Raw genomic sequence first — 25,241 nt, 5'->3', positions numbered from 1 at the left:
TCACATCCCTGCCTGATCAGAAACTTTGTAGGCTGATTTATTATTTATTAGAAGCAATTTTGCCTAGGGGCTAGAACACTGGACTGGGGCTCAAAAGACCTGGGTTCTATTCCTGGCTCTGCCACTGGCCTGCAGGGTAGCCATGGACAGGTCACTTCCCCACTCCTTGCCTCAGTTTCCCCATCTGTAAAATGGGGATAATGATCTCCTTTATGAAGTGCTTTGAGATCTACAGATGAAAAGCTCTGTATTGAGAGCTAGGTATAATTACCATAGCACCTAGGACCCTAGTTAGGGATCAGGATCCCACTGTGCTAGGCGCTGTACGAACACAGAACAAAGAGATTGTAAGCTCTTTGGGGGAGTGACTATCTAAATATGACGAGGCAAATGGATTCAGACCAGTAGGGATGTACAGGGAAACAATGAGACGCTTTTGGTAACAGGCAGTGGACTCGGCACTCCAGCGGTTGTCAAGTGTAGGCTTCATGGCAAAGGAGTTTTGAGGAGGGATTTGAAGGAGACTAATGAGATAGCTTTGCAGATGTTTACAGGGAGCTCGTCCCAAGAGCCAGGGCAGCATGGGAGACAGCGCGAAGGTGCTTGTTTGAAGATGTAACCAGTGATCCCTGGGTACTACAGAGAACAAAATATCTTGTCTCCTGAATACGAAAATGTATTATTCCGAGGGCTAATATTCCAGCGTGGATTTGTGAATCTTCCTGCTTTAGTACCATTTTGACAGTGTACACTGGCACAAAACACTTTAGTTTTTGCAGACAAAATTCTTAATAAATGTGGTAAAGCAAATTGTCACTTTTGAATGGTGTTCTGACTCCAGACTCAGCTGGTCCATACCCACCAATGCTAAGGATGAATTTGTTCGCCCTTCAGCCAAAGAAAAGAATGGAACATAAGTGCAGCCAGTCAGTAATAGCATGGTTACAATGGCTGAGGTTAAGAAGGCTGAAATAAAAATGATCCCCATGTTCTCCATTAATGAAAAGAAGGCCGTGTCCCATTGCTGTGGAAATCTTAGGATATTGCAAAAGGATTTAAGGTTTAGTCCTGCTTATGCATCCTGGAAATTGATGAGTACCCTCAACTTGCCCTGGAAATCAAGGGTGCACAGCAGTCTTGCAGGAACCAGGGCTTTAGTCCAGATTAAAAAGAAATTTAGATTCTGACTGGCATTTTTCATTGGTAAGTTTATGGGCCTGATTCTTAGCTTTGTGTAAACTGACATAGCTCTGACTTTGGCAGACCTACCTTGATTTCTAACAGCTGAGAACCTAGCTCTGGTATCGTTACCAGGACAATAGGTTAGTAGCTTAATGTTTTCACCCCCTAAAAATCAAGACACTCTCTTTACCAACACCCCTCAGCTGCTGGCGGCTCTCTCTGCATTTCCTGTTGCTGCCGCTTAAGGAGCGCGTGTGTGTGTTGTGGTGTCACAGTCCAGCCCGGTGGATGCTGTTTGGAGACCACTGAGCGTGGCAGAGGCGGTTGGCTGATGAGGAGGCAGGGAGCTTCTGTTTTCACATGTCTCTTGATAGCAGGAGTGATGTGAAAGGAAACCCAGATATTGACATTCATCAGAGATTGAGTTAAAAAATGTTTCATGTCTGTTGGAGTGTAGCTTGTAGTTTATCCATGTACTCTGTGTCTAGATCTCTTTGACAGAACTTCATTAATCTCCTAAAATCCTCTCCCTCCTCTCTTCTATTCTTTTTCCCCTCTTTCTTTTATTTTTTCTCTCATTTCCCTCTTTCAATCTTCCATTTAAAAGGGGTTGCCTTATTTCTTACATCAACTGTTTTAGTCTGACATGCAGTTCTAAAATGCCCATCACCATAATACTTGCCTGTCAGTAACAATTTGTGATAGCTTTTGCAATGCTGTAGAAAGGATACAAATACCAGGCCCAGTTCTTCGCTGCCTTGCATCTCTGGTAGTCACTTGTTAGAGAGGAAGGATGGTTTTGTTGTTAAGATGAACTGTGGCTTGGGAGATGTCTGTTTAATTCCCAGCTCTGCCATAGGTGTTGCAGGTGACCTTGGGCAAGTCACTTAATCTCTATGCCCACTCCCCCATCTGTAAAATGGGGTTAATAATCTTTCCTGTCTCCCACCTTCCATGCGCTTTGGATCAGACCCTAAGGTTGTCAGGTCTTAGTCAGGGGCAGTCTGTAGCTGTATAAAGAAGGAGCTGTAGGGGTTACTGTAGTGTGTTGTAAAGTGTGTACAGAATGCAGTCAGCTCTGAGTGGAGAATTCTTATTGGATAGCGTTTCGTCCTGACTTTGCACAGGGACGTTTGACGACGCAAAGTCCACAGATGCTCTTAGTGAGTTATATATTTTAGACCGAGCTGATAGTGTCCCCTATATTTAAGGTTTCTTGAGACGTCCCCTGATAATACCATTTTCAGTTTTTTCTAATTTGTGTGCGCATACATGGTATTTTATTGTACTAGTTAAAGAATTTCATTTTGTGCATCTTTTATGCTGCCTTTCCCTCCCCAGCCAAACAAGGGTTTGAAAAACAAAATACTTAAAATATCAGCTAACAGAGTTGTGAGCTATTGGTTACCAACACTCCCCATGTAGTTCCCTAAGATCAGGGAAATATACACATTGCTACATCTTGTGTACTACCCTGGTGGGTAACTCTTGCTAAATGTTGACCTCTGTTGAGCTGCATTTAAAAGGGATTTTCTAAATATCCTGGTGTGTCTCAGGGTAGAATACTTTTCTGTTTGGGAATGAGGCAGGCAAGAGGTTCCTTGAATATGTAAGCATTAAGGCAGTTTTATTACATTACAGGATTGTAACTGGTCTGTATTTCAATAGTGAATGTTACAGTATTAGATCAATCGAGTCAACCCTGAAGTTCTGTCTGTGCCAATTTCCCCTTTAGGGAACAGGTGTCCTTTTAAGAGGAATAATTAACGTTAATAAACCGAATTCAACAAATTCATCGTAGGACTGTGCTGTCCTGTGGCTTTGATTAGCAAAGCACCGAAGAGATCCAGCTGAAGTCAATGGGGCTGCCGTAATGCTTGAAGCTAAGCATGCGCTTAGGTGTTTTAATGAATCTGGGTCAATGTGCAGGCCTGTCCCAGGCTGTATGATGCCTAGAACATGACACTGAGCCCAGTTCTGCTGTTGCACTGTTGTGAATCCAGTGTAACTCCATTGAAACCAGTTGAGCCACTCCCAGATTTACACCAGCATAAATGAAAGCAGGGCCGTCAGTCTCAGCCCCAAGGAGTTTACAATCTAAGGAACAGCTCTGGAAAGCAATGAGCCTCTTAATGTGGAGTCAAGAGTACTCGCTACCTTGCAGAGCGGAGCCTTAAATAGAGACACTTACCATCTAAATAGCGGAATCCTAAATCTGTGCTAATCCATAGACTCCAAGTCCGAGGTAAAGACAGAGGGCTTCTGTTAAAGCAGTGGCGTCAGGTAGCATTTATCAGATTCATGAACATATTCCTCCGCTTTAATTTACCATCCAAGCTGTTCCTCCTCTGGATTCTCCAGTTCCTGTCCTTGCACTGAAATCAAACTGAATCACCTTTCCCATTTATTTGCTTTACAAATATTTTATGTTCTTTGAATCACGGGGTTTTTTTATTTTCTTTGAAAAATTTATTCCTTTTTTTTTTCTTTAAATAAATTTATTTTCCCCCTTGTTTCCTTCCTGCATGTTGACCTCGTGTCCCCTGTAGGCATGACGGCTATGCTGATGTCAGCCACTGGACTTCCCGTGCGTCTGACCTGTGCGCCACAACCTGCCAGCACCCGTAGAGCCACTAAAAAACACAGCTCAGTTAAGGAAGGGAGGAAAGTGTCCAAGAAAGGTAGTTGCTGCTCAAACTCACTGGTATTTGCTTCAATCTCCTTCTCTTTATCTCTGCACTCACTATTCATTTCCTTCGCCCCCTTGGCCTGCCTTTCTAAATTAGCGTGATTGGTGCACTCATTCCATAAAGAGGAGCAGGGCTCTTTCCCTTGCTCTAAATGCTCCTTGACACAGCAGAAAATAAGATTGTAAAAATAGACCATGCCTCTAACTAACCCAGTCCCTTTCAACCAGTAATTAACATATTGAATAACTCGGCAGCCTGACAGTTCAGACTTTTCCTACTGGGATCCTCTATCCCTGGCAGCTAGGGCTTGCCAGGCACTCTGAAAGTCAATTATTATCATCTATTTGTATTACTGTAGCAGCAAGGAGTCATGGCCCAGGACCAGTGTGCTGGGGGTCCCTTACTGACCAGGGAGCTAGTGAGTTCCAGAGTTGTGGGGCCGTGGTGGAATAAATCATTCAGCTGCTCTCCAGTGGGTCTTCTGCTTGGGTGGCCCTGCTGGTCATCCCTGAGCACAAGGAAAGAGGTGTCTGTCAGACAGGTCAGTCCCTGGCCATTTAGGGCTTTGCAGGATGAAATGTGTTAAACCCGCTTCCTACAGCTCAGCATTGGGTTGAACTGGTGGAACGGGGCCTGCTGCGTGTTGGTTTCCAGTATCTCTACCCAGAATGACAGCAATAGCCACTACCGGGTCCCTGTTGCAAGGCTTAGTCATCTCCACAGTGGTTTCTCCACTTCCTGCTCTTCCCTGGGTCCAAGCCATGCAGCCTCAGCTTTGCGGAGCCCCTTGTTTCACAAGCCACAGGCCAGGTTGAGAGAGCCGGGCTTGCGCGTTTGTGTGTGCCAGCCCAGCCCCATACTCTATCATGGGGAAAGGACAACAGCAGAGCTAAGGTGGAAATCTGGGTTATTCCATCCTGGCACCATTGTGCTGACTGTGCTCACCAGCCCAGCCACAGAGCCACTGGGATAGTTTCCCTTCCCAGCCCAAGCTAAGTCGCTCACCCTGGGTGAAGCTGCTGGGCCCAGCTTTCTGTCTGAAGAGGGCACTTGGCGCAGACCTACACTACCAAACAGAACGGGTCGAGTACCTAAAGCTGCAGCCCGAGCTGCCCAGCCTCAAGCTAGCAGGAAGTGTCGTGGGGCTGGGCCACTTCTATCCAGCCATGCTTCCCATCAGAGTGCCCCCCCATTCTGCACCTTGGGCTGTTTGCAAATGAGGGTGGGGGGCGGACAGAGGCAACCCAGAAGGTTTAAGCAGCATAGACTCCTAGAAATGTCAGACTGGAGGTGATCTGGTAGGTCATCTAGTCCAGCCCCCTGTGCTGAGGCAGGACCAAGTACACCTAGACCTTCCCTGACAGGTGTTGGTCCAACCATGTGCCCCTGGTGACCCCCTCCTACCTGGAAACCCAAATGGGGTCACTAAAGGGGAAGAGGGAGAAGGTTTTATGAATAGGTTGGTGGGACAGGGAAAGATACTGGAGATCTTGGCAGGCAATGGAGGGAAGGAGGAAGTGAGTTGCAGGGCATGGGGAGAGAAAGGTGAAGATCAGGGGACCCTAGAGGGAGGACAGGAGAGGCAGATGGAATGAGCATATACCCCCTCCTTTCATTACTCCCCCAAAATCGCTCTCCTCCTGTGGTGAACAGAAGAGAAGGGAAATGAGGGAGAGAGACCAGGCTGCGAAGCAGAACAGCCGAGGAAGGAAAGGAGGGTGAGCAAGAAGTGGGGGACACCAGACTTCGGCAAGGGCAGGAGAAACAAGAGAGAAGGTGAGGTGGAGAAGAGACAGTGTGTGGAAATGACAGGTTTCAGAGTAGCAGCCGTGTTGGTCTGTATTTGCAAAAAGAAAAGGAGGACTTGTGGCACCTTAGAGACTAACAAATTTTTAGAGCATAAGCTTTCGTGAGCTACAGCTCACTTCATCGGATGCATTTGGTGGAAAAATTTGTTAGTCTCTAAGGTGCCACAAGTACTCCTTTTCTTTTTGTGTGGAAATGGAGAGCAGTGCCCAAGGGCCGAGCTGCGTGAAGAGCTCGCTAAGCGGCGCCAGCTGACCTGGCGGTATGGGTATTGAGCTCCTGGCATTAATTATTACAGAATGTGTGAGATTGAAACGGGTGCCTGGCACTTCTCACCCACATAGAGAAAGGGGTGCCTGTGCCAATGTGATCTAACTGGGGGGAAGGGGGGGGCTGGAAGATTCCTTCAAAGTGACTGAGGACCAGATCCTCACAGGTATTTAGGCACTGAATTGATTTCAGTGGGAGATGGGGGGGGGGGGGGGGGAGGGCAGGCGCAGGCGAAGTTCCTGTGTGGATCTGGGTCCACAAGCTTAAATCAGGCTCCCTGGATCCCAGGTTTACTCTGAGTTATTCTGCCGCGGTTCAAGCTGCATTAAAGGCCGAGGAGGGGCAAGTCACAGCGGGGGGGACGCTTCCCAGCAGAATGCAGCCAGAGGAATTGAAGGGGGGGTGAGGGTGCTTGCCCTGCTGGGAGCCAGGGAACAGCCCGAAGGACCAGGGTGGGTAGAGCACCGGGCGGGGCTGGAACAGGCCGAGCACAATGGGCGGGTGTAATGGGAGACTAGGTCTAGACTCCCAATGAGTGTAAATGGTCATAGCCCCACTGACTTCAATGGAGCTGTTCTCCTTTACCCCAGCTGAGGATCCAGCCCTAGACAGATCCTCCTAGCTCGGCCCAATTGTAAGTTCTGTGGGGCAGCGACTATAGGTTTGTACAGCGCCTAGCACAATGGGAGCCTCTAAGCACCATCGCGCTATTGTGAAGCAGGAGCTCGGTGGATGTCACGCTGCAGGACAGAAGGGGTGGTAATGGGGCTAGGACAGTGGGCTGGAGACAGCACTGTGCTGGACTTGGAAAGGGCCCGGGAGTTTCAAGATGATGGGGAATGAGCCAGGAAGCTGATAGAGGAAGGGGGAGGAGGGTGTCAGTCCCCGGGAGAATGGAGGGGTCAGTGTGTCCATGATGGGTGTCATGTCACCCTCCTGCCTAATCCATTAGCCCTTTTCCTTCTGTCTGATCCAGCTGGAGCATTGTGTGTGTTGCCCTAGCACCCCCCAGAAGCCACCCTGGAAAAGCAGGCATGGTCCCCCCCTCCCGTTTCCCCCCCCCCTTTGATAGGGTGTTTAGCTCCGCCCTGGCTGAGATCTCTTTTGTAGTGATGTGGCCCGAGCTGCTAGCTTCCCTGAGCCCAAATACGGAGCAGTGCTTCCCGCAGCCCTGCCTTGGGCCCAAATGTGCAAGTCACTGAATGAATTTAGCATTTCCAGCCTGGCAGGGGAATAGCTGGGGGCTTCCTGACATTGCATGGAGCTGGCCCTAGACTACAAACGCTCAACTGAATCCTCCTGCCCCAGGCTGCCCGCTGGGACTTGCCAATTGCCTGCCAGCGGGGCTGTGGGAACTTGCGTCGCTGCCCCCCAGGGAACTCACATGGACTGACCCTCCGCAGGGTACCAGCACCATCTATCTGCTGGAGGAAATACAAGCTTTTCTTCCAGCCTCTTGTTGAAGCAAAGAGAGTGAGGGGTGGTACCACATCAGTGGGAGAATGATCACTCGTGACAATTGGGCATGGTCTGAGAGGTGCTGAGCAGCTGGCACCGAAAGGATCCAGCCCATTGGGTTTTTTTCATTGTTATCTTAGTGGCTCGTGCATGGACATACTTCCCTAGCCAGGCCTTCTCCAGCACAATGTCCTATATTAATACATAGTGATTGGGTGTCTTTCCCCCCTGGAAGAGGAGAATGACTTATTCCATCAACTGTTTTGTTTGCTCATTGAGGTTCATTTGCTTTGTGGTGTGGGCCTAACCATGGGAGGTTCTGAGCATTCAGCTCCCTGGGAGTAAAGGGTGCTCAGCACCTCCCAGGATCAGGCCCTCTAAAGTATTATGTCCCTGCTAATATTAAAGGACTCTGTCCCTGCTGGAGATCCTTAGCCATTACTGCCATGGAAATAAACCAGGGCTACTTGAAGGGTGTTTTTCATTTTAATTATTCTTTTGCCCAGTCATTCTTTGTAGACCTGGTAGCTGTAAAGATCAGAAATGGCAGTTTTATCCCTTTGGTCTTGCTGTGCTTCATTAGTTATTGTATCCCAAACACACTCATTCTTGTATCCCAGTGAGATTTGTAAACTGATGCATCCTTGCGTGAAAGCATCCCTGAACTGTGTAAATATTTCTGCTCTCTCCGTTCAGGCGCCTAGAGGCGTGGCAGGGGGATGCTTCCTGAATGTAAATGTCAGTCGCTTCTAGCATCCTAGAACCCAGGAGGCTGAACTTAGTCAATTTCTCTGACGGCTGATTTTAAGTCCTACATCAGCCACCCTAAACGCCTGTGGTGTTGCAGTTTGTTCCCATAGCAGCATTACAGGATTTCACAGCTGATCACACAGTGTTTTAATGAAGAGATCCAGTCTGTGCATCAGCAGTTCCAAGCTACCTGCTGTTTAAAAGAAAGAGCTCAAGAAACCCAAACTGCATTGTGGTGCTCTTTTGCAAATGCCTGGCCCCTATTGACTGAGGAAGATAATTAGTAGATGCCCTGTTGTTCTCTCAGTTCTGCAGATGAGTTTCTGGTATAGATGAATCATACAGTTAGTGCATTTCAAGTTGCTTCTGCGTTTCTACCTTACATAAAATAGAAAACATACCATTTTCACCTTGGCATAAAGCTACTGCGCTAATTCTGCAAGAGAATCGGAATCCATCAATGCAAGGCGAAAAGTAATACTGCAAGTACCTCTAGATTAGGTCCACCCCAACTCTTCTTGTTCCTGGCTGTCTCAGAACCAATGAGCTAGGTTGGCTTAATGGAGAAAACCGGTGCAGTAGCCCAAATAGGGTGAATGAACAGGAATGCTTGTCCTTCCCTGGGGGGAGAGCCCAGAGGACACAGCCAAGGTGACCGTCGAGTAGAGCACGACCAAAACATCTCGTATCACCAGGCTCGCTAGCTAGTCCTCAGCCATAGCTTCCCTACTTGTCCCCCTTCTGCTGAGGTGGTTTTTGGGGGGGCAGGAGCAGGGTGGGGTTGCACTATTTCTGTGCCTCAGGTTCCCAGTTGCTAGCCTGTGTTTCCATGGGAGCTTGCCTAATCTGACCCCATAGTCCTAGTCCAGCAACTCACCCTAGCTCTCGGGTGGGTGTAAACATTTGCATATTGTCCTTCCTGTTGTTCTGTGGAGGGCAGAAAGCTGCAGAACGTGGCTGTGATGAACTAAAGGAAAGTGTACCACCCTCTGAACTTGATGCATTTCACACTCAGCCACAGGAAAGAGCCGAATGGGGGTGGGGTGGAGGGTCAAAACTCATCCTTAAAGAGACAGACCACCCTGTTACAGTGGGGATGGGTTGCACCACCAGGTGCTGTTCCCCAAAAGTCCAATGCCTCACTGGTCTTGTCGACTGGGGGTTCTCAAACTGGAGCTTGGGACCCCTCAGGGGATTGTGAGGTTATTACCTCGGGTGTCAGCCTCCACCCCAAACCCTGCTTTGCCTCCAGCATTTATGATGGTATTAAATATATTTAAAAGTGTTTTTAATATATAAGGGGGGGTTGCACTCAGAGGCTTGCTATGTGAAAGGGGTCACCAGTACAAAAGTTTGAGAACCGCTGTTCTAGCCTCTCCTGATTGCCTCAAGGGAGGTCCTTCCTCTGAGGTCACTAGAGACACAGGATTAGCAAGAGGAAAATAAAATAAAAACTTCACTCAAGGAATCATCCATGCCAAAGCGCAGGAAAACCAACTGCCCAAAAGCCTGGGCAACACTTCAAGAAACTTCAGGACCTCCCTTAGGCACAGCTGGGTTATTCGGAGGAGGGCGAGTCTACACTAGAAACACGACGTCAGCACAGCTGTAATGCTGCTGTTCAGCATAATAAATCCACAGGGTGGGTGTCGGCAGGAGAAGCTCTTCTGCCCCCATCGCACTGTCCACACCTACACTTAGGTCAGTGTAAGTGACATCACACAGGGAGGTTGCTTATTCACACCCGAGTGACATCAGTTATACCGCCATGAGTGTGGGCAAGCCCTTAGTGTAGCTGAAGCTTCAATCCCTGGCTTCAAAAACAGGAGAAAGCTGTGCAAAAATATTTGGGGGATGGGGGAAATCACTTTCCCTAACTTCAATTAGAAATAACATCTCCATGTTTGGCAGGTGTTGTGTGTGAAATAATAGCTGCTGCAAACCATATGGCTCCTTTTAATCTCCAGAAGGAGGTGTGTTCCTGCTATAAGCCTCCAAAACACAGCTGCTAAATGTTATTTGTGGAAAGTCCTCCTCTTAATAAACCTCCTACTATCTCCAGAAAATGGGCAATGTTAGGAAAATAATGTATCCTCGCACCTGTAAATGAAGGGACAGTGAACCTTTCTTCCCAAATGATCAATAAAGCAACAATGATCTGTGGGTGACAGACAACATTATTAGATTACGCTGTAGTATTTTTCAACCCAGTGTTGATTCCAAAGAGCTATGGAAGAGTGTTTAGTGTTAGATGAACCAGGGCGAGGATAGATTTAAAGATTTGGGAAAAGGCCCCGAAGCAAATATCCTTAAGGTCCAGATCAGGATAATACAAGGTGGTGCATCTATTGAATCAGATGTGGTTGTTCTCAGCTTGTGTCTTGATCTCTTGGTAGGTATCATATCTACTTAGGTCTCTGCTTTTAACTCTCTTTCCAAATTTCCAAATGCTCAGCACCCACCATTGGGGCCAAATTTTCAAAAGAGCTGAGCAGCTGGCATGCATGGAGGCACACTAATATCTCTTGGAGAATCTGGTCACCTACCATGGTGCCTATATGGGTGCAGAGATCTTTGAAAAACTGTCTCCAACTGCCCTGAAACCGATGCTCTAGCTTTGCAGGCAGCTTCTTAGGGCTTGACAGGGTTCTTGTAGCTTCTCATGGGAATTACTGGCATAATACTAATGGATGGGGATATTGGGCCAAAATTTGGTGCCTCTTTGGTAGAAAAATAGCCAGTCGTCTAGTGAATGAATCCATCCTGCCCAAAGCAGAAGACCGAACCTATGGGGGGCCCCTTACTCTCAAACACTCCCCTGTTGGCACCTTCCCTTTGGTGCTGTGGCTTGGCGCAGTATGTCAATGCCAGAGGGGATTGCATAGGGTGACCCAAGCTGCTCCTCCCCATGGACACTAGGTTACATCCTGCCAAATTGTGATGCCTTTTTACCTACCGATTCCTGTGGGGCCCTCTGCTGTGGATGCAGGTCTGTGCAGCGTTGAGGCCAGCAAAAACCCTGCTCTCCTCCATCGGTGTAGTGCTTAGCAGAGATGCAAAGCAAAAAGAGCCAGCGGGAGGCTATGAATTCAGCTGGTGTCATTTGTAGCAACAGGTGTCAGAGGGCCAGCAGCACAGGCGTGTGTGATCATTTTATACCCCAGGTTCAGAGGAGACACTGTAGGAACTAGCCTCTAGCTTGTGAGATGGCAGAACCATCAGTATTCTGAGGCGGGTGTCCCAGCCACTGTAACCAGCAAGACACATCCTAGCTTTCAAAGTCTCTGCATGACCCCATTGTCCTAGCCCCGCTCTGTGGTGTTCCTGTCTTCATTTTAACAGAGAGTTTGGATTCTTCTGGGCAGAGAATCTCTCCTTATTTGCTCGGTAAAACCCCATGCTCCTGTGTGGTGCTCCATAAATCCTTCAGGAGAACCCAGGGTTTATGCATCTAGGCAACAGAAGGTTTGAGCAAGGAGCATCCTCAGTATTTCTGTACGTGGGTGAATCTCGCAAACAGCTTTCATTCGTCTTGTGCTATAGAAATGGTGTTATGGTGGCTCCTAAGCAGGCCTCGCTGCTGGCGTGACTCCAGCCACCTGTTTCCCTCTGTCCTTTTGCTGCCTCCTCTATGTCAGCCTCCTTTCCCTCTCCAGCTCCCAGCCCAGAGGAGAAGAAGAATCTGAAAAAGGAACAGCCCAGAAGGAACCACTCCAGGGTGAGGTATCTGGTGCCTGATCCCGCAGTCAGAGCTCAAGCTCCCAGCCCCAGGCCTGAGGCTGGGGTTGACGTGCTATCAGATGGGGCCACCTGGGAAGAAGTGGGTGGTGTTGAGCATCGCCTACAGCCATGCATGTAGCTAATCTGCTGCTTAAGGCTCAGACCGTGCTCTCCAGCCATAGATGTCAAAGCCCGGCTGGCCCGGACCCTGCAGAGCAGGCTTGTTTCCCTGCAAGGAAAACTGGAGCCTCTGTCTTCGCAGCGACCGCAACCGCCGGAGAGATTGACAGCCCTGCGCGGCTTGCTCGGCTGGTCCCACCTGCCAGCCGTGCATGGAACCAAGTCCGCTCCCCACCAACTCCAGCCTTCTGCATTCCACAGCTGTTAGGATCAAGTGGCAGTTGCCTTCTAGGAACATCCTCCCACCCACCACCTCCTACCCCCTGGGGATCTTCTGGCAGGGTACGTGCTGGGCAGGGGAAGCTGGGAGCCCCCTTTTCACCCTGTGACTGGCAGAGGGAACTGACTGCACATGCCATCGCGAGCGATGCCTCTGCTCCGGGTCTCCCCCTTCTGGCACCAAAGGGAGTCAGCCTGTTCCGGGTGCAGGCGCTGCCCCTGTGAATGGAGGAGGATTGCTTGGAAACACGCCTCGACCCACGCAGGGTAACTCAACCTTCCCACTCCCGCTGCTGGTACCAAGCAGCTGGAACACCCCCAGCATCTCCCCAGGGCAGAAGCTGAGATTTTCCTGCTGCTTGAGGGCCCACAGGCCTCCCTTTGGCGCTGAGAGTCCGGACTCCCATCATGTCCCTGGGGTTAGACCCGTCCAGATGTGCAGGGGGATGTTTTTGACAGCCTGGCTGGACAGAGTGCCTTCCCCTTCCCATAAATCCTGCTTAGCCCTGGCGAGGCGTCGATTGGCTGGGGGAGGAACCCAAGTCTACGGCCATCAAATAAGCTGCTGGGTAAGATTTTCACAGTGCTCCTGGTGCCTGGAGCCCAGTACCCCCAACCGCTATCTCCTCTGGCTGCGCTGGACGAGCACACGGCTACAAAGGTTCAGAGGGCAGCGGGATCACAGGCAAGGCTGCAGTCTCGCTCTCACTTTTGGTGGGTACTAGAAAGTAAAGGGGAGTCTCAGCTTCCATAGAGGCAACTATGCCCTCTCTAGGACAGAAGGAGCACCAGCCGCTGGATCTAATCTCAGCCGGTTGGAAAGAGAGACCTGAAGATGCACACTCTGCTTTACCAGTCCGTTGGGCATGCGGCCCAGGGCTCACACTTGCTGTGCATGCCACCCCACTTACGGCTAAAGGGCTGGAGCTCAGGCCCACAGGAAGAGCCAAGCAAAGGCACGGCCCCTCCCTAAAGAACTGAGCTATAGTGGAGAAGACAGAAACGTCAGGGCCTCGTCCTTGCCTGCATCTCTTCCCCTCTGTCCCAGGAAACAGCCAGAAGGATAAACCTCACAGTCCACCAACACTTGGGGTCAAGACCATCCAGCACAAGAATATCCAGACCCTGGGGTTCAGAACAGTAATCCTTCATACCAAGAGAGCCTTTCAGCCTGGAGAGCCCAAAGGTCCGCAGGAGGGAGGAAGAGTTAGAGACTCATAGAGAATGAGCTAGGAACTTGCCCAGGGTCCCACCGATGAGGCTGAGCTGGGAATAGGCTCCAGGTCTCCTGAGCCCAGGTCCGTACCTTAAGGATAACTTTCCTTGGCTTCATTTGAAGGATGTGTATTTGCCCCTCTCCACCTAGCCAAGTTATTGGCAGCTGGTGACTTGTATCCCCCACCTTTAGGTTGGTGTGTTAGGAGCTTCATGAAGATCCTGATTGCCCAACTAAATGAGGAAGGAACACATCTTTCCTCCACCCACCCAACCCTCCCTGAGCCAGTCCAGCCCCTGGCTCCCCTCAGCAAGGCTGAATACAAGAGTAGCATTATCCATTAAGTCAAGGACAGTGTTTAAATTCTCTCTCACACACTCCTTTCCCCTCTTGGAGTAGCCCTGGTCTGCTCCCCCAAACACACTCCTCCCTATAATCTCCCATGGCTCCTCCCCAATCAGGGATGGCCTCTCCCACAGGTGAATCTTCTTCCTCCTAATAGCTCCCTCAAAGGGTGATGCAAACAGCTTCCTTTCTGAAATTGGGTCTAGCTGTGCTCTGTCGGGGGGCAGAGCCTTCTTTCAAAAGGGCTCCTTACCACAGGCAGGCTTCTGCTGAGGAACCTCTGAGCTCTTTGTATTTAAATCACCTGAAGTGTCTGTTTCATAGGCGCCTGATGCAGTCTCAGGTATGGACCTGTCTACAGTGGGGATCTTGGGATCAGCATATGCTGCTGTGTGTTTCTGGTTCCTTTGGGCCCAGCTGATAGGTGCTAGTCCCTAGAGTTGCTTTTGTCAGTTAGGACCTTTGAGGGTTCTCTGGGGTGTCTCAGCCTTCTAGGAGCGTGAGCTTTAACCTGGCCACCTAGGCTTCCCTATCTGGTCATTGTGTCTTGGCTTGTGGAGACAGACCTTTATACCCACAGCTGGAGGGGGGATTCCTGGGGTTCCCCAGTTCTTGTGTCTGTGCCAAACCCCTACTTCCTGTCCATGGGATTGTCTGTGTTCCCGCTGGAGAGGGGAGCAAAGTTTGTCAAGGTCTAATTCGGGGATGAGCCCAGTAACTGCCCAGCCAGATCGCATCTGTCCTGGCCGACCGGAGACGCTAAGCATCTTCACCAGACCCTTTAAGCCGTTATCTGAGTGCAGCCCTTCGGGGGAACAGCATCCTGCCACCTCCTACTCTTCAGAAAGTAATAGCAAACTAAGGCAGGGCCCCTGCCATCTGCTCACCCCAGGCTGGCCTTGGCCATCATGGTTTTCTGGCCCCGAGCCTACTTGTCAGGTCAGTCAGGAAACTCCCCCGCCCCCCTGAGCGTTCCACTTCAGGGAATCTGATGACTAGGAGCGTGAGGATGGGATTTCTTGGCACAGGCATAAGTCCTGGTCCCCAATCCCTTCTTGTGTCTCACAATGTGCAGTCGGGTTTCCTTAAGAGCTTATTCCTTGATGCCCAAAGTTATGGGCTTGCTGCAGTTATCACTGGGCAAGGTTCTCCATGCTGTGCTCTTTAGGAGGACAGACTAGAGGGTCATCGTGGCCCCTTCTGGCTGTTAAAATCTAGGAATCTCTCTTCCAGACTATCTGCTAGAAACTTTTTGTTGCTAACATAACTCTGCTGCAGTTGGGGGGGCAGGAGGAAGTCACTTGTCTTGATGGGGCTGGTTTTCCTGCAGCTACAGGCCTTGGGCTATATCTTTGTCCCTTTGATATTTGTGGGAGTTTAGCCATTGACCACAATGCAAGTCAGAATTAGCCCTCAGAAAGTAGCCTTTCAATAGCTTTTTCTTAATCCAGGAAAGCAGGTACAATGGAATCGTTACCTGGTGATCTTTCTTACCAGACAAGGTAGCTTTTCATCTCCCCTCTGACTGTCCAGCAGGGTTATTCATTCATGCTTTCTTATTAAACAGTATGTAGCCTTGAATCTGGCCATGTCTTCTGGGCAAAAGCTGGCTGTCGAGTGCCACTGGAATTCTGCGTGGCCCAAAACCAGTTCTTCAAGAACTGAAAAGAACAATTTGTCTGATATCCAGAGCGAAGGGAGGGACCTGAGCAGCAGAACCTTTGCTCATTTGATCAAGGAATACTTTGCATAAAAGTGGATGGTCCTTTCTATCTGCTTCCTAAAACTGCTTTCTAGTCTGAAAAGTGGCTGCATGAATGGTACCCATCAGACCCAATTCCTGTGTAACCGCAACTGCTCTCTTCAGTGACCAAAATAAGTTGTAACTCCTGTGTTTTCCTGTTAGCATTTTTGGGCTGTCAGAGAGAGTGCTGGAACCTAGTCTGGCCTGTTCATCGGGGGTAGAGTTGTTTATTGAGCTGCCTTTAGAGATTCCGCTCTTGGCCACACCTTAGCCTAAGAGCCTGCATCCTGCTCCCCAGCGGTGGGGTTAACAGGGTGGTGGAATTGGAAGAAGACAGGGTCACCCAGGTGGAACTGCCTAAATGAGCCTTCACTCTTGGGGGCCCTGCAGGAGGCGCACAGGGCTTGTTTGCGGTGCTTAGGGAAATGCCATTTGGAGTGGTAAACTGAGGAAACCTGCCTGAGAGCCAGCGAATGTAGATCCCCCAGAGTCCCCTTCCAGAGAAATTCTGCCCTTCCAGGGACACTGAGAGCAGGGTATCCTCCTGGGTGGAGAAGCCTGGAGCGTCAGCCACTGAAACTCCTCCTTGTGATAGGCCTGAGTTCCTCACTGCGAGCTGCCTTTGCCCCGTCCTGTGGGCCCCGCTAGCTTTGTTGGCCGGGATGGAGGAAGAGGAGAAGAGGCAAGGAAAAATTACTTACTGGTAATAGCATTTGTCATGGCACTCCTCTTCCCCCACCCTACGCCCCCCCCCCCCACCTCTCCCGGCCCCTCTCTCATCCGTAGGTCTGTTGGGCTTTACAGTAGGGCTGAGTGAGGAGGGAGTGGTCGAGGGCTCTAGACCAGCCGAGTGACTAGTCCTCTCTTTTGCCCTCTGCTAGGTGGAATCATAACGTCGATTGTGCAAATGTTTCCCTTTGCAGGCTGGTGGAAGAGCCTGATCGCGTCTATGATGGACACGGTTACTGGTAAGGAGCTTTGTCGCCCTGCCGTCGGGTTGTGTGGCACCTGGTGACGGCGCGAGAGGCACCGGCCCACTTTCCCCTGGCTTGTGTGACCCCTCACAGGTTCTTGGCTCCCAGCTGTGTGGCAGGGGCTTCCTGAGCACCTCCGTCCCACAAGGAGCCAATCCCAGCCTAACCCGTTGAGGAGGCAAGTGAGCTGCTTAATGGAGCCCCCTTGTCCTTTATGACCCCCTGAGAGCTGCATCACAGGGTCAAATTGTCTTCTAGAGCAGTTGAACCCCTGAGCTGCCCAGCTCTCATTGCATTTCAGTGGGGACTGGGCATGGATGCCCCAAGGCCCCTCTGCCAAACCCAGCCCCAGCATTCAGCAGGCAGCTCACGGGGTGGTCTACAAAATGCCACCTGAGCTTTGGGACATGTTTGGGGCGGAAGGGGTGGTTCATCCCATCTCCTGGGGTCGAAGGGAGGAGTTCATTCTCTTCCTACACATTCTCTTCCTACAGGGACCCCTCCCCCTCTGACTTGGGATTCTTCCTCCTCCTCCCCATGTTTCAGGGCGGGGTGGGAGAGCTTCCAAGGGGCTTTTCACCTGTGGGGGAGAGTGTGGTGAAATGCCACCATAACCATGCTGGTCGGGAGCAGCTGGCCCCACGGCCCATGCTGGGGATGGCAAGAAGCTGGTCTTTGATTGCAGTTTGATGCCCTACCTGATAGGGGCTAGAAGTCTCCATTCAGAACCTCATGGACCGGTGCTCACCATTGTGGCACTACATGTTCTCTGCCACGTAGGTGAGCTCAATGGAGAGCGCTGTACCTTCCCAACCCCAGGGGTGGTCCTAGACCAGAGTCCGGGTATGTTGGTAGGTGGGAAGGGAGGGATACCCTGGGGTACCAGCAGGGAGGAAATCCATCCCTGTGCTGAAGGGCAAGCCCTAGGACTGCAGTGGGACATACGTGCTTGGGGAGAACTCAAGTGAATATAAGGATTTCAGGCCCTGATCCTCAAAGGTACCTAGGCACAATTTACATGGAATCAGTGGGATGCCATGATACCTTTGTGGATCTGGGCCTCTGCCCAGTTAATAATTCTGGAGATTTACATTCATTTTATTAAGAAACCAGCTTATTTTTAGAAACCCCAGTGACTTGTATTCTATGGGAGGTACCAACCAGGATCAGCCGTGAGACGTTCCCAAGAAAGGCCCTTTCCGAGGAAGGGTTTGCTTTCCTGCTAGGAATGCAATATCCGGTAATGAAGCTTATTGTACTCTTGTGCTCCTTCATGGCATAAGGAGAACACCCTGACGACTGCTGGATCTGACTGTAGTTGTGCCTTCACTTAAGGTTTTTGCCTGGCTCTCTGATGTGAGAGCACTAGTGCGTATAGATAGTTAGTCTGAAAACCATTATGTCCTATCTATATAGTATGTGTCCATGTGCTGCTTTTTTTTTCTTTTAATGATGTAGGATACATGACCCTCTTCCACCATTGCGGTGTGTATAGTCCTTGAGCCTGGTTCTGAGAGCCAGTGCAGCAAAACATTGGTATTTGAAAGGCACCAGTGTCGCCTGCAGTATGTGAGGAGGGCATAGCCCAGCAAAGTATCAGAAGACTAGAGAGGATCCTAAGGTCTGCTTCAGATTGACTGAGCATTTGCAGCTCCCATTGACGTCAGATGGAGCGGTGGCTGTTCACCCCGTGCAATGGGAGCTTTTACAACCTGATTCTTTATCTACTTGCCATTTACTGGGTGACGTTTTCTGGCCTGTGTTTTGCAGGAAATCTGACTCTGGGCACTGGTCCCTTTTTTGGGGCCTTAAAATCGACACATTTCCTGCACCCCGTAGCATCTGAGCACCAGAGTAGTGTTAACCGGTCAGAATGGCCCGTGCTGGACTAACTTGCTCCAACTCTAACCCTAAACCTTTTTCCTCGGCAAGCTGGCCTGCCACTGCTTTGCTTTCCTCCCTCCTTCGCCGCCTCTCGCTCACGTTGTACCTCCTGGAATCTTTATTTCCCTATGGGCTTTTCTTTTTTTTTTTTTTTTTTCTTCCCTCCCTTTCTTCAGTGACCCCAAGCGAGCCCGAGCGGGTGGTGAGGAAATACTTGGAAGAGCTGAGAGGAGCCCCTGCTGATGAGGTGAGTGTGAGGAATCAAAGGAGTCTGACAACAGCATTTTCCCCCAAAGAGGGGAAGAATGGAAGGAACGAAAGCAGTTGTGGGCTGGATAAGAGGCCTGCCTTGCTTCATACTAGGCAAGGCTCATGTGAAACCTACACAGCTCTTTAGACTGTTAGCCAGATCCTCCACTGGTCACTTCACTGACACTACACTCACCAGCCTGCCCTACACAAATGACGTCCCAATGGACCCCCTGTTAATGGTCTTGTCAACACTAGGTGAAAAGGCCTTGTATCTGCAAGGCCTGTACTCTGCCTTGAGTGTCACTCACATGCATTGTTAGGTACTGTGGGAGAGCTCCAGGGTCCCTGTTCCTACCAAGATAGCTACCCTGGGACACCACTGCTCTCTGCCTTTCTGTTGTGTGTGTCAACTGGAGCGTCTCCAGACTCCAACGCAGCCAGAGTTTGAAGCAGCCCTAACTTCCCTGTATGTTAGGAAGCACCCAAACGAATGGGAGGCCGTGGTGGATGCTGACTTGGGACCTTAGAGTGGTAGAAGTGCCCCCAAAAGGCTGTGACCTTTATTTAGAGGGTCCCGTGTGCAGACTCGAATGCTTGGAGGAGATAGCTGCAATGTGACCTCTTAGCAGAATATTTGCATCTCAAATGCATGTTGCCCACAGAGATCTCACAGGGAAAACTGCCTTGCTCAGCAGTTAACAAAACGAACTTCAGTGCCCCGCGTCCTCTTTGGCTCCAGGAGCTCTGAGGAGGGATACACACTGCTACTTAAGATAGGAAGTTGTACAAAGCTGCCGCCTTGTTTAGCCTAATACTCAAGTGCAAAGAGGTTTGGCTTCTTTTAATCTATAAAAGAGTAGGCTGCTCATGGACAGAGACCAGACTAGCAAACCCCGCTCCCAGATTGGGCTGGCACAGCTTCCCAGGTCTCTCTCATCCCGTAGCTACGAAAACCATCTCGTCCCACCACCTCCACCTTTCACCAAAAACTCCAGGGTGTAAACTTTCTGTGCTAGCCCCTCTTGGGCTGTGCACTCATTAGTTGCTGGCCTCTAACCCAAAGTTTAGGATTTCAGGATGTATGTGTAGGACTTGGGGATCCTTCAGGATGGGAGGTGTTGTAGAAATACTTTTTTTTTTTTTTTTTTTTTTTTTAAATTTGATTATAGGGACAGGCCTCTAGAGATCACACTGATAGACAAATCAAATAAAGTAGAAGAATCAATGTTTTCCCAATAGGTAAAAGCTGCGGGGGGGGGGGGGCAGAGACTTCCTCAGACTTCAAAGGGGTATTTTAATGCCACTGTAGACTAATTTCTAAATAGTCTCTCTGGCAAGCTGATTAATCAACAAGGCTAATGTTCGCTGCAGCCCGATGCTGGTGGTAAATGGCGTCTCTTCTTGCTCTTTCAAGGACTGTATGATCTGTATGGAAAAGCTGGCATTGCCTTCTGGCTACAGCGATGCCTGTGAGGGCAAGACAATCAAGCCGGAAGCGGTGGGGCAACTGACCAAATGCCAGCACACTTTCCACCTGCTCTGTGTGCTGGCCATGTACGCCAATGGAAACCAGGTACTGCAGCACCCCGGGCCACTGTTACCTACAAGACCGAGCACAGTGGGGTCCCGATCCATGAGTAGACCCAGTATGGCAGTACAGATACTAGTGCAAGTGTCCTCACTACTGTTGTGAAATCCCTCTGATGGTGACCCTTCTTGCCCACAGGATGGCAGCCTGCAGTGCCCCTCCTGTAAAACCATCTATGGTGAAAAGACTGGCACTCAGCCAAAAGGGAAGATGGAGATTTCGACTTTCACTCAATCCCTTCCCGGCCACCAGGACTGCGGGACAATACAGATCGTGTACTCCATTATCAGGGGAATTCAGGTACCTAGGCAGCTGTAAGCCCCTTGGGGCAGCGACTGTCTCAAGTTCTGTCTGTACAGTACTCAGCCCAAGAAGGCCCTGCTCCATGACTGAGATACCTAGGTTCTGTCGTCATGCGCCTAATAAATATAACAATGAATTAAAGCTAGTCTCTGCCGTGGTGGAGCATTGAATCCATGAGGCGTGTGGAACTCACGTCACAATTCTTGTAAGCACCAGCCATGGTAACACACCAGTGTGTCCCTCTTCCCTCATGCAGTTGGTGATGGCCAAAGGGATTGGATTGGGCACCAAAGGATTAGGTGGCTTCAGATCCTTACGGACCTCAAGGAGGGAGGAGGAGAGAGATTGGAGCTAGAGGAGCAAATGGGGATAAACTGAACATGAGTCAGCTTAGGGTGGAAATTTAGGAGGTTTCGAACCATCGGAGGAGTGAGGTTCTGGAACCACCTCCCCGTAGGATTAGTGGAGGCAAGAAATGGAACTAATTAAGCTGGATCTTGATAAGTTTCTGCCTGGGATTATGTGATGGGGTTGCCTGTGATAGCAGGGGACTAGCCTCTGACCCAGGAGGTCCCTTCTACTGCTATGTCCTTAATTCCTCTTCCCTAACCCAATTCTTTGGGTTTATCTAATGGAAGATCCCATGGGATCTGGGTGCCCTACGTTTTTTTGTTGTTTTTTTTTCCCCAAAGAGCTGGTTAACACACTTGTAAATCCATCATCTATGTACGATCTACCTCTGTGCTCTCTGCTGTGTGGGGTATTCGATTCATAGACCTACAGATGAGAATGCACTGACAAAATGGCTGCCGAGGCTGGTTTCATCACTCAGACTTCATAATGGTCTGAGAGACTATACCTTGCGGTGGCTGCTGAGCCTGGGTGACATGTGGCACTTGTGTAGCCATGAACTATTTTTACCTGTCTTGCGTCCTGCCCGAAGCAGCAGCATTAGGCTTTTTCACCTTTCATAGAATATCAGGGTTGGAAGGGACCTCAGGAGGTCATCTAGTCCAACCCCCTGCTCAAAACAGGACCAATCCCCAATTTTTGCCCCCTGATCCCTAAATGGCCCCCTCAAGAATTGAACTCACAACCCTGGCTTTAGCAGGCCAATGCTCAAACCACTGAGCTATCCCTCTTCTCCCGCTTTGAAAAGGGAGACGCACCTGAGATTCCATGAAGTCCACCGAAGACCTCGCCATTGCTGCTAATGTAACATGGAAGGTGCTCAGATAGAAAAACTACAGTGACAATAGAAAAACTGTCAATGGAAGGATGTTGAGAAGAGATTAACCCTTCTTTCACAGATGGGGAAACTGAGGCATGGCTTGCCCAAGGTCACATAACTGAGCAATTAACGAAGCTTGGGCTGGACCAGGTCTTCCAGGTGGTCAGCCCTGCTTACAGTCGTAGCAGAGAGGCAGCCTGGTGCCTATCTTAATTTTTTTTTCTCCCCTAAATGGATCTCCAGGCAAGGCCTTCTCCTCCCCCAACTTCCTTTCATCTTATTTAGCCATTAACGTCTGTGCAAAATAGACTTTCTGCCCACTCTGCACTGGTGTGACTGCTCTCCCAAGGGTCATGCTGGGGAGAATCGATCCCTCTGCATTCTGCACAGACTTCAGGCGGTTCAGTTTGTAAACCGAGCTGCAGTGGTTGGATGCAGATCCTTAGGGCTTGTCTACACAGGTCCCTAATGCAGACTACAGGGGCATGATCTCTAAAGCACGTTAGCTGATCCTCTTAGATCCTGCTGGTGTGCACTAAAAGCTATGTTAGATCACATTCGGGAACTTTTTAGTGCACTCCAGCAGGGTCTGCATGGATTAATGCCAACACATTAGCGTCCATTAGAAATCACACTCCTGGGATCCTACAGCATGTAGCCAAGCCCCTATTTTTCCCAAAGCGGTGGTGTGTTGAGGTCAAATTGGCCCAAGTCTCTTGGTACGTCAGGGAGACTCCCATTTCCAACCCAAATAACTCCAGCCCTGATTTCATAATGCTATCTCCTGCGTGGAAACTGCAGTCCCCAGAGTCCACCCCTCTCTCGCTGTGAGCCCGATGTGTGGCTGGTGCCCAGATTCTGGGGAATGTAGTTGGCCTCGGCTCTGTGCCGGAGCGGTGCGGCTGGCTGGTCGGTGGCCAATGGTGGGGGGGGGGGGGGGGGGTAGATTTGAAGTGCAGGGCCGAGGTGGCAGGGTAGGATAAGGCAGAGGCAGGTTGACATGGGGGACAGGCACTGGTTGGTATGTCAAGGAGGGGCTCCTGTCCCATTCTCCTCCAAGCCTAGGAAGAGGGTGGATGCAGGGGATCAGCCCCATTCATCCCAGAACTCAGAGCAGCAAGGGGGATTTGGGGGATTGGGCAGGGGGAGGGGGTTATACCCCATTTTCCCCAAGTCTGGGGGGGTGCAACAGGAGGGGGATTGAGGAGGGAGTAATGTTGTCTTCCTCCCCCCACCCCCCCAGGACTTGGGGCAGCCGGGATGGGGCGGGTCTACACAGTTCTGTTCTCCTGCTGTTGGAAAAATCAGTCAGTGCCGTCAGCCTGTGAAAGCAGCTGTCGTCGGTTCAGAGTTGATGGATTGCCTTATCTGTTGCAGGGGCCGGAGCACCCCAATCCAGGGATGCCATACACAGCCAGAGGTTTTCCCCGGTACTGTTACCTTCCCGATAACGAGAAGGGCAGAAAGGTAATAAGTCCTGATCCAAGTGGTGACTTCACCAGTAACCGGCACTTGGCCTGAGTCTGGCCTTTTTCCAGTGGGGCTGAATGGACTTACTTCAAGTCTTACAAGAGCCCCGCACTCACTCCCAGTCTGGGCAGTAACTGAATTAATGCGGTGGCTCTTAGGTTTGCAAACCACAAGTGACTTGCGATCTTAGTCCGTGGCTGGTGCATTCTCTGCCTGGAGCACGTACACATCCTGCCTGATTGTAGGAGGCGTGAAGTGTTTTCTGCAAGGGGCTGAGTGCCTTGGACTTCCACTGAGTTAAGCAGTTGCTGGCACTCAGTACCTGGCAGGGTGGGTCCCTTTGGTAACTGCAAGGACAGTTGGGTAAAGGGAGCAGTTTGATAAGGGAGGCTGTGGAATCTCCATGTCTCCTTGGTTAATACCCTGTTTTTTGGAGGAGGGGAAATGCCTGGGGAGCCATCAATGCTAGCTTGTACCCATACCGGGGATGGACTAGGAGCATCCCTTCCAACCCAAATGGCCGGGGTTCCCTCCTGGGACTGCAGGGCTCCAGCGAGTTAGATTTTAACGGGCTATTTCTCTGGAGAAATCTACCCCATGGAGTTCATCCAGACGCTGTCTCCTCTGCGGGTAACCGTTAAGGATTGACGTGTGTCTAGAAATGGACAGGGTATTGCATAGATCCAGAGGGAGCAGGGCTTGCATCTTCTGCCTCTCTGGGAGAGAAGGAAGTCGGCCTGCTGGTGCTGCAGGTCATTAATAGTGAGACTTGCCCACCTTTGCAGAGTGCTTTGAGATCCTCAGGCGAAAGGGATTACGTGTCATTCCCCCCTCACCCGCATTGTACAGCCAGGAAACTCAGGACCAGAGAGGGGAAGTGATCTGTGCCAGCCAGGTCAGGAATAGAGCCCAGGGCTCCTGACTCTCAGCCTGGTGCCCTGACAACTAGGCCATGCTGCCTTCACCACTTGGGCAGCGCTCCCACCATGTGGCCATAGAGCATGGGAAAGGAGGGAACTGCAGGGAGGGGGAATCAGCCCTGGACTTTGGTCCAACCAGGAATGGCGATGGAGCAGGAGGGCAGAGTGAACCAGCCTGGAACAGAGATCGCCCAACCCACTACTGGCTCGACTGATCGCATTGAACCCTAAGCTGTCCAGGAACCAAGGCGCTTTGTTCTCTAATGGAGCTGTCCCCTTTGCCATCTCTAGGTCCTGGATCTATTGAGGGTGGCCTGGAAAAGGCGCCTGATTTTCACCGTGGGCACTTCCAGCACAACCGGCGAGAGCAACACAGTGGTGTGGAATGAGATTCACCACAAGACGGAGATGGACACCAATCTCAGCGGCCACGGCTACCCCGACCCCAACTACCTGGACAATGTGCTGGCAGAGCTGGCAGCTCAGGGCGTCACCGAGGCCTGCTTGAGACAGTGACTCGCGTCATGTCTGTGCAATGCACAGCGAATGCCTACTCAAGCCTCTGGAGGGCGGCTAGTGCACTTATACCTGTTGCCTTAAGGTCCTGTCTCTAATCACTTGTCATGTTCTGAGCAATAACACTGTATTTGGGAATCGTGTTCTGTACAGTCTGGTTTCTGGAGAGCAGGTTATTTTTGTATAAGCCCAGGGTCCTGATCTTGGTGTCTCAGGCATGATACCGGAGCACTCCTGCAACTAGGGCATGCCTGGAATGTGCTCCCTAGGTGGCTGATCAACTCGCTTCTCCGTGTACTTTTGCAGCGCTCGAGTGGTCCCAGCCCTGCTCCCTCGCTGTGTAAAGGGACGTCTTGCTGGCTCTGGATCAGCAACGAAATGTCCGTACTCCTCTGGCTAACACCCCGAAGCTCTGCTCAGCTGAGTGCCTCCTCCTCCTCCCCCCCCCCCCCCGTCCCCGGGTAGCTGATTTAATACCTATGCCTTTGTGCTGTGCTCCTAATAAACGCTGCATTGCTCTGGA

General features: G+C 50.6%; 1 protein-coding gene across 14 annotated transcripts in view; it reads left to right on the top strand.

Annotated features, from left to right (window-relative positions):
* The window catches only part of DTX2 (deltex E3 ubiquitin ligase 2), a 60,489-nt gene extending 35,248 nt beyond the window's left edge, over positions 1-25,241 (top strand). For 5 of the 14 annotated variants that reach the window (XM_038375309.2, XM_038375307.2, XM_043499328.1 and 2 more), the window contains 5 exons: positions 18,615-18,685; positions 20,105-20,263; positions 20,417-20,578; positions 23,190-23,279; positions 24,494-25,241. In XM_038375309.2, coding sequence (XP_038231237.1) covers positions 18,615-18,685; positions 20,105-20,263; positions 20,417-20,578; positions 23,190-23,279; positions 24,494-24,718 — 707 coding nt within the window. In that variant the 3' untranslated portion in view covers positions 24,719-25,241. Of the gene's footprint in view, positions 1-3,731; positions 3,864-16,461; positions 16,549-18,614; positions 18,686-20,104; positions 20,264-20,416; positions 20,579-23,189; positions 23,280-24,493 lie in introns of all 14 variants that reach the window. The other 9 variants (XM_038375299.2, XM_043499327.1, XM_038375300.2 and 6 more) reach the window with 4 other exon arrangements.

This window comes from Dermochelys coriacea, chromosome 17 (genome assembly GCF_009764565.3).
Source record: "Dermochelys coriacea isolate rDerCor1 chromosome 17, rDerCor1.pri.v4, whole genome shotgun sequence".
In the NCBI taxonomy this organism is placed as follows: domain Eukaryota; kingdom Metazoa; phylum Chordata; order Testudines; family Dermochelyidae; genus Dermochelys; species Dermochelys coriacea.
Note: the sequence above shows the minus strand (reverse complement) of the source record. Positions and strands in the feature narration are given on the sequence as shown.